Source organism: Pundamilia nyererei, unplaced genomic scaffold (genome assembly GCF_000239375.1).
Source record: "Pundamilia nyererei isolate P.nyererei 1_Seehausen unplaced genomic scaffold, PunNye1.0 scaffold00020, whole genome shotgun sequence".
Classification (NCBI taxonomy): Eukaryota; Metazoa; Chordata; class Actinopteri; order Cichliformes; family Cichlidae; genus Pundamilia; species Pundamilia nyererei.
In genome coordinates this window covers 520,021-529,037 of record NW_005187421.1, presented here as the reverse complement: position 1 = coordinate 529,037, position 9,017 = coordinate 520,021, and the positions used below count along the sequence as shown (strand labels likewise).

The window sequence follows — 9,017 nt, the reverse complement described above, 5'->3', positions numbered from 1 at the left end:
TGTGTGTTAAAGATGCGTCAGGGGGCGTTTCTGGTGAACACAGCAAGGGGGGGTCTGGTGGATGAGAAGGCTCTGGCTCAGGCCTTGAAGGAGGGAAGGATACGTGGAGCTGCCCTGGATGTTCATGAGTCAGAGCCTTTCAGGTAACCTCCTGTTTTAACTGCTAGCTATATTTGACTTCATCGTTAATGAATTCATGAATTATTCCATCAGTGCTACTGGCCACTTTATTAGGTATGTAGTCAACTGCTGGTTAATGCAAATATCTAATCGGCTAATCGTATGGCAGCAACTCAGTCAAGGCAACCATCAGAATGTTAAAGAAAGATGATTTAACTGGATTTCACACAACCATCTGTAAGGCTGACAGAAAATAGAAAAAGAGAAAAAAAAATCGATTAAGTGGTAGTTTTCTGTGAGAAAATGCCTGGTTGATACCAGAGGTCAGAGGTCAATGGCCAGACTGCTTTGAGCTGATAGGATGATAACAGTAATCTCAACTAATAACTCAGCGCAACCAATGTATGCAGAAGAACGTCTCTGAATGCACAACCCATTGAAACTTGAATCAGATGGCCTACAGTAGCAGAAGGAGAACAGGACACTGAGGCTAAAACTCACAACGGTTCACCAAAATTGGATAATAGAAGATAATAGAAGGTCTGATGAGTCTCAATTTCTGCTGCAGTCTTTAGATGGTAGGGTCAGGCTCTGAAAGCATGGATCCGCCCTACCCTGTATTGGAGTGGGGAATATTTTCTTGGCACACTTTAGGCCCTTGCTGTCAAGTGAGCATCATTTGAAAGCCATTACCTAGCTGAGCATTGTTGCCTACCCTCTCTAGCCTATCGTGACCACAGTGTACCCATCTTCTGATGACTGCTTCCAGCAGTACAACACACCATGTCACGAAACTCAAATAATGTCAAACTGTTTTTTTTTTTTAACATAGCGATCAGTTCAAGTCCTCAAATAACCTCCATAGTCAGCAGATGTTCATCCAATATTACTCCTTAGAGATGTGATAGAACGGGAGATTTGCATCATGGATTGGCAGCTGATAAATCTGCACGATGGTTTCATATCTTATGGACCAAAATCATTGTTGAATATTTGCAGCATCTTACTTCACTTCCATGAAGAATTAGGGGCAGTTTACAAGAATGTTTACTAATTTTATGTTTAATATCATGGTATTCAATGACATTTGTGCCACAGCATAGGTCATCAATAAACACAAAACAAAAGCCTTTTGTGGTGCACAAAATCATTTTGCTGCAGCTCAGAGTGATTGTACTGCTTGTGTATTTGTCAGTTTCAGTCAGGGTCCGCTCAAAGATGCCCCCAATCTGATTTGCACACCACACGCTGCCTGGTACAGCGAACAGGCATCACTGGAAATGCGAGAGGAAGCAGCCAGGGAGATCCGAAGGGCTGTGACAGGTAGTGCACACACACGGTCACAGAAACACAAACTTTAGCAGACAGCATGATTTCTGATGAAAAAAGCCCAAAAAGTGGTATTTTAAGGAATTCCATGCTTCCTGTCGAGGAATTTTAAGGGCCTTCTTTCCTTTTCTTCTATCCTATTTTTCTTTTCTTTAAGGTCGCATCCCAGACAGTCTAAAGAACTGCGTCAATAAAGAGTTCCTCACCCAGAACAACCACTGGGCAGGTGTTGACCCAGCTACCGTCCACCCTGAGCTCAATGGGGCATACAGGTATCAACCAGCAATTACTTGACTGGGTTTTTAGTTGTTCCTTCTTTTGGCATTATTTCTACATATTTTCCAACTTTATGGAAACCTTAACCCTTAAGCTTTCAGGGTAAAAGAGCTACAATCATCAGTTGATGTTTGTTTTGGTCTTTCAAATGTACTCGAGCTTTAAAGGAGCATGTTGCTGCCCTGTTGACTTCCAGTCTGTTAGTACTCGCAGATGTGATGACAGCTCTGACTATACACGATAAGAGAGGTCGCACGGCAGTCTATAATTATACTGATGGGTAGACAGCGTCGCTGCCTGCCATGAGGAATTCAGCCAGGCAATGTCAGCACAACAAAACACTGGCTGCTGGGGTATTGAAAAGTGCTTGCAGGGTGTATCACATCCTGAAATAGCAACACAGTTCAGCTTACCAAACACTGCACTACATCTACTACGCAAAGCACTGTTTGGTGATGTGAAGAAGGTAATGAATATCCCACTTATAATTATTAGTTTATATTCAAATCAGATTTCTGCAAACCACAAAAAATGGAGGCTAAATTTCTGTACGTACAGCAAATCTAAATATTCCACAGCGACACACAATAATCAAACATGCTGTCGTAATCGGAAGTAGTGTCAAGTGTCCATGGGGTTTTTAAGTTGTCTTTAATGTTTAACATGTGGACATGGTTATGTCTAGGGCTGTGTGATATGACCAAAATCTCATGTCCCGATATTAAGACATCTATCGTCCGATAACGATATAAATCACAAAAATGTAACATTTTCTGTAAATTCTGTGAATCTCGGGCAGCTCGACTTGCGGGAAGTTTTTCCAGCTGCGCGTCTTGTAGCTGGAGTCGAGTGTTTTAACCGATACATGAAACGATAAATTTTTAGACATAAGTTGCCGTAAACAGTTTATTTTGCGACACCACGAAACAAACGATAGCGTAAAATGAAACGATAGACGTTTTTATATCGTCATCCGATATATATCGTTATATCGAACAGCTTTAGTTATGTCACTCTTTTATCATTTCTGCGATTCCTGTTTTTATCCATTCTAAGATGTTTAGTGTTTAGCTTTGTTTTTGTTGAGTGCTTGAAATGAACAACCCCCTTGGTGGGGGTGTCCTCTTGGAGCTGGACCTTAGATTTACTGACCCACCCTGTAATCATGTGAGTCATCGAAGGTCATATGACCCAAGGTGTGGGTTATTACTGTCAAGTAAGGTGTGAATCCTTTCTAAGACACTACCCTGTGAGTTATTAAGGTTGCATAAGTGAATTTACAAAATGCCTTTAATCATATTAGTTTAACTGCGTTTAAGATGACTCAGTTCTTATTCTCTCAGATTTTATTCTCTCCCCATGTCTGTTACCACCAGGTATCCCCCAGGAGTAGTGAACTTGCCATCTGGCGGCCTCCCTCCCCCTGTTGAAGGCATTGTACAGAGCGCCGTGCCAATCGCGCACACCCTTCCGCCCGCCGTCACACACCCTCCTCACGCCCCGTCTCCCGGACAGAACACAGTGAAGCCACCAGAGGGCGACAGAGAGCAGCATCCAAATGACCAGCTGTAGCCCCTCCACAAACACAAAACACACACGTTCCCGTGTTGTCTAGTGAGTGGTGGTGGTTGGCACAGCAACCGGTGTCATTGCGATAAGTTCTCTAGTGACAATTGTTATCAGGTTTGGTGTCAGATTGACCGGTTGACGTCCCAATTACAATCAATTCAAGAACTCTCTGGCAACTGGTTTCCAACAGCCGGTTCACACTCCAAAGAGGAAGACAAGGAAGGTGGTGATGAATTAAAGAGCAAGGCAGCTGTCTGCTGCCCCGACCAGAAGTTGGTCTTCCGATCGCTGGATGATCTTCAGATTCTGTGCCAGAAGTAAATAAAAAAAACAACAACATAACAATAACTATCTGTTGATTTGGGAAAAAAACTAGGATCAAATTCCTCTGTCTTAGACTGTAGTGTGTCCAAAGTTAGAGGGGCGGGGTTTATGTCTTTCTCTCTTTTCTGTGTCTTTTCCTTAGTTTGATGTACAAGCAAAGTTAGTAGGTTATAAAATGAATGTAACCTGTCTGTGTACAGTTTTAGACTTAAAGCAAGAAGATACTGATATTTGTATTCGAGTCTTAACAAAAGCAAAGGTGATCTCTCTATGTAGCTGAACCAGTTGGAGAATACAATATCCGTTTTTTTTATTTTAATGTCCCCAAATTAGCAAGCCCCCCCAAAAAGAGGCAGCTTTTTGCACACCATCTCAGGAGAGTAAGTTTCCGCAGTTGGTATATTAGTTATTTTTTGTTTCTTTTTGTTCTTTTTTTTTTAAGTTTTGTTTTATAAATTCTTTTTTCATGCCACTTAGTGCTTTTGTTTTTCTACCTGCTTGCCTTTTCGTGTCCCGCTACATTAGAAAAAGAACTTTAACAAGAGCTAAAGTTGAACTGATGTTTGCTTTTGTTAGTTATGTTTAAGGGGCATGTGACTTTGCTCTTGGGACTTGTCTAAATGCTTGACCGAAATCAAGAGGGTTGTGGGAGGAAAGGCTGCAAGAAAGCGGTAAAATGGTATGCCAAGGCTGGGAACTTATCTCCTTGTCTCTATTAATATATATGTCGACAAAATGATGCACTGAGAGCTTGTAGCAGACTGCACTTTGAGAAACAAGGATGTTTATCTTGTCCTGTCTAATGATACAACAGTACCCCTATCACACACAGTAAATGTGCAGGTCATGGAGCATGAACAGTTTGATGAATCACTGAGTCATGGTTCATCATGCTGCAAAGTCAGTATATTACTGAAGTTGCCCTTGCAGATATAGATCTCTCCAATCAGCCCGAAGAGTTGCAAAACACTCAACTTTCCATTTGAAGTTCTAAACTCACTCCCAGATGTCACATCTAGTTAAGCAAAGTTAACGTTTACTGACAGATGAGAAACAGTCATGCGAAATCTTCATACTGTTTAGGACATTTTAAAATACAAAGCAAAGTCAGTAAATAAAAATAAAAATCTCATTTATCCAGACTACTATCCCTTTAACATTTCAAGATGGGTCCTTCCTTGAGTATACCGTTTAGCCACTCTCTGTGGCCTCCGTGTCTATGTGTACATATGGTGTTCTGCCTGCCTGTGTCAATGTGAGTTGGTTGTATCTGTGTCTAAAAAAGCAGCACTGGGAGGAGGGGTGGTGGCTTGTGCTCTCCACAAAGCATCAATACAAAGACTGCCATTAACAAAATACTTAATACGAACTATAAACACCTGAAATTGAAACTGATTCCAAACTTAGCCTAGCAATCTCTCAGAAATTAAATCTCTTACAGGTTACATTCCCACATAACAAGAAGAGTACAGTGTCATGCAAGCGTAAAACTCTGCCAAACCCTTTTCTCGCGTGCTGATGTTAACCAGCCATCTGAGTGAAGGTGCTTTCTGATCCCCTCCTACCAGCAGCTGAGTAGTAAAAAAACAGTTTACTGTTGCCTACCTGGTCTTCTTCATGGTTAGGTAGTAAGCGTAGCAATCAGGGATGGAAATTTTGCCAGCGATATCTGAAAGGGGCGCCTCATACTGAAGGTACTGCCAGGCTAGAGCCCCAAAATCCTCAACATCATGCTGAACTGTTTTGAACTTGAATCTTAAACAAGATGCCATTCTTTTTCTGTGGACGAAAGTCTTCTGCTTGTTTCTTTCTAAAACAAACTGCGAGCATTCCTTTATTAAAATGATGGGCGCCACATCAGATTAGCTTTTTAAGTGTCGAGGTGCTCCTTGAATTTCCATCCCTGGTAGTAACACACAGTCCACTGTTGCCTACCTTGGTCCCCTTTATGGTAAAGTAGTAGGCGTAGCAATATACAGTATACATAATCTATATTCTACAGTAAATATCATTATTTTTGGTCAAAACTGACAACCTGACAAAGATACGTTTGTGACTGTATGCATTTGTATGAATTATTTTAAAAGAAATAAACTGTGGAAAGGTGATGGTTGCTTCCTTAATGCCAATGTGTTTGGTTTTAAGGGGAAGTTATGAGTATGTACAAGAGTATGAGAGAATTTCTGATTTAAAGTAAGCATGAATTTTGGTAAATTTACCAAGAAAAAAAACGATTACTGAATGTTTATGGAACACACACCACAATTTGATGTTTGAAGCTCATTCTTTAAATTATTAAGTTAAAACAAAGAATTGAGTGGTCAATACAACACGATAAGTAACTGTTTTAATAGTTTAATAATCGTAAGGTAGGGTAGTTAGTCCAGCAATGGGCAGCATAGTGGCTAAATTTGTTAAGTTTCAAATCTCTACACCACGAGGTGACCAGCTCTCCTAGTCAAAGTTCTCAACTGGGATTTCCAACTTGTAAAATTGAAGCTGTTCAACCAATCACAGCTTAAGAATATAGGATGGTGGCAGTGAATGCAAATGTAAATGCCACTGTAAAGCATAAGCAATCTGTACTGACAAGTGCAATTGTGAGTTTCTAAATACAATACATGGAGAGGAAGGACTGAGCTTTATCCCCCCAAAAAACAAGCACCACGGTGTACTGCTAGACATGCACGAATGGCTAAAGAGCAAAACAATCCCTATTTTTTCTTCCTTTTCCGACTTTACTCCTTCAACGCGCTCAACTGGGTAGTGAAGTGACTCCCAACTCTAAAATCAGGCTTCCAAGGTAAATGGGACACAGCATTAAAAACCAGGTTTGTATCAAACATCTATATATTAAATGCTCAAGCCATTTAAAGACTTGAGTGAATACAGATCTATAGCTTAATAGAAGCAACTGCAGATAGGTGACAATCAAACGATTTTTGAAATTCCAGCAGCAGCATTTTGAAGTAACTGTAATTGTCTGAAGGTCTTTTTAAGGATGCAAATAAAAAACATTGCAATAGTCAACCGAGAATAAGAATTAAAGGGATAAACAAGCTTAGTTATTATTACATAATATTATCCAGAACAAAAAAGTCTTCCTTTATGCTCTTCTACTAAACATGACAAGTACTTAAAACTGCTGTCACATTTACTACTACACTGCTCAAAGGTGGCACATTAGATAGGTTTCTCTTTTTATAATTAAGCACAACACACTCTGATCTTTTTACTTAATCAATATGATTCATTTGGAGTTGTTCAACCTTGAATATATATCCTACTTTATTCCACTAGATGTCACCAGCACAACTGCAACAGCCACTGTGACATCCAAGCCAGATGTAACATCTGAATCTGCTCTGCTACCTGCATGTGTTAAATGTATTCACACCAAATTTATGTTCATCTTTGTGTCTTATTCCAGACTTATACCACGCACCTGTGTCACATTATATGTGTGGGTGTCAATATTTCTTGCTGGACTGCTCAGCCGAGCACAGCAGTTATTGGCTGCTCAAGCAAAAAGCCTGGTGCGGAATATTAGGTAATAGCGTGCAATCATTAGAGAATTGTTTATGAATTATATTTTACACAGACAGAAGAACAGGGCATCAAAATTATTACTTAAAACTCTCAAAATCAATAAAATGTCATCCATATCACTGGACTTTTGAGTAAGCAAACAGGAAGTCAGATGTCTTTGCAAATCTTGTACAAGCTACGGATCCACAATAAATAATGAATTTCATTTCAATTCAAAAAGAATAGAAATCTATCAGCTATGAGGCAGATAGACGTAAAGGTAGGTCCGTATACTTTTCTGAACACTGGCATAATTTTTGTAATCTCACCTCTGTACACCAACACAGTGCAGTCCAAATCAGACACTCGGTAGTCTATTTAGAGGCTTAAATTAATTAGACAAATTAACATAAGGTGAAATATAATGACTACTTTTAGTACCTGCGATCAATGATCAGCTGAAGTTTAGAAATCAAGGACATCACCAGCTCTGCTGGGCGTTTACTGCAGCCACGTTCAGTTGCTGCTTTTTTGTGGGTCTCTCCTTCAGTTTTGTATTTAGTCGCTGAAAAGCAGGCTCTACTCTGCAGAGGTAGGTGACTGCCTTTGCTGTTGTAGAATGTCCTTTTTCTTCGCCTTCAGAAACTCTTGGGTAGCTTTTGCAGTATGTATTGGAAACATAGATGGGATACAGAAAGGTGAAAATTTAAACTTTAACATTTAATAATAAACAGAACTTGAAAGTTCAAAAACACAAACAATGTCCACTTTCACAGAGTCTGTGGTTATTTTAAATAATGCACCAGAATAGCTGCAAAATAGAGCCCTGGTGACATTTTATGTTGGGTGCTGAACAACAGGACTTCGACAGAGTTTAATACTAGCTAATATTAAATGTATATGATTAGAAAAAAACTTTAAAGACATCTTAATGATATTAAAAAAAAAGAATAATCTGCCATTAGGTAAATATTTTAGCTTTGTCATGATCAGCTATTGTGGAGCAGCTGTTAAGTTTTAAGAGGATGACTTTTAAGTAAACCTAGCACACCAGCACACTCTCTTGTGTAGGGAGGACACAAATGCACAAATCCCATACATTAATAAGAAATATAAAGGATAATAATTAAGGGTAAAAAACAAAGAAAGCTTAAAATACAGATAATAGATAAATACAGATACAGTAGATATTGAGAAACCTTTTTTGGGCTTGACACTGAAATGAAAACACGAAGAAGTTACTAATGGGAACTTAAATTTGTTTTGGTTACTGATATGTGATAACTGTTAGTACAGAAAATGAGCTTGTGCAGCTGTTTGGTTTGGAGCTAGGTTTGACTGCTTTGATAAGATGTGTAACTAGTAATACGAAGCAGGAGTATGCCTCAGTGACTTTCATTTTGTCAAATTAGCTCTCTAAGGAAATCATTTTGGGAACTCCGCTTTACTCTAGATTGTTACTTTAGATAAATAAAGCCCCCAAATGGAAGAAACAAATGGACGAAACCACAGGAAGAATAAGAGAGGAGGTTTCCCTCTCCAAGGCAGACAGATATGCATCAGAGTGATGATGTTACACAGAAAGGAAAAATACAATACAGATGGTCAAGTTATAACATTTTTTTTAAAACTTTTATTGCCAAAAATAACAAGGCAATTCACATCAACAACATGACCTGAGACCAAATCTGCAGCATATAATGGTGAGGGTTATTCAAAAACTTAATTTAAAAGAAAAAACATATATACATGTATACGCATACATACATACATACATACATACCAATACCTAAGCACAGGTATTCTATTTGTAATACTCCCCAGGCAGGCCATCCACTCCGGGGGACTTGTTGTTTTTCAGTTTTCCAATA

At 39.2% G+C, this 9,017-nt stretch overlaps 1 protein-coding gene across 2 annotated transcripts in view; it reads left to right on the top strand.

The window, feature by feature from the left end:
- LOC102213818 (C-terminal-binding protein 1) overlaps positions 1-5,726 on the top strand; it is a 26,751-nt gene extending 21,025 nt beyond the window's left edge. For both annotated transcript variants that reach the window (XM_005726461.1, XM_005726460.2), the window contains exons 8-11: positions 13-143; positions 1,316-1,443; positions 1,607-1,721; positions 3,102-5,726. In XM_005726461.1, the coding sequence (XP_005726518.1) occupies positions 13-143; positions 1,316-1,443; positions 1,607-1,721; positions 3,102-3,297 (570 nt within the window). In that variant the 3' untranslated portion in view covers positions 3,298-5,726. The remainder of the gene's footprint in view (positions 1-12; positions 144-1,315; positions 1,444-1,606; positions 1,722-3,101) is intronic.
- The last annotated feature ends 3,291 nt before the right edge of the window (positions 5,727-9,017 follow it).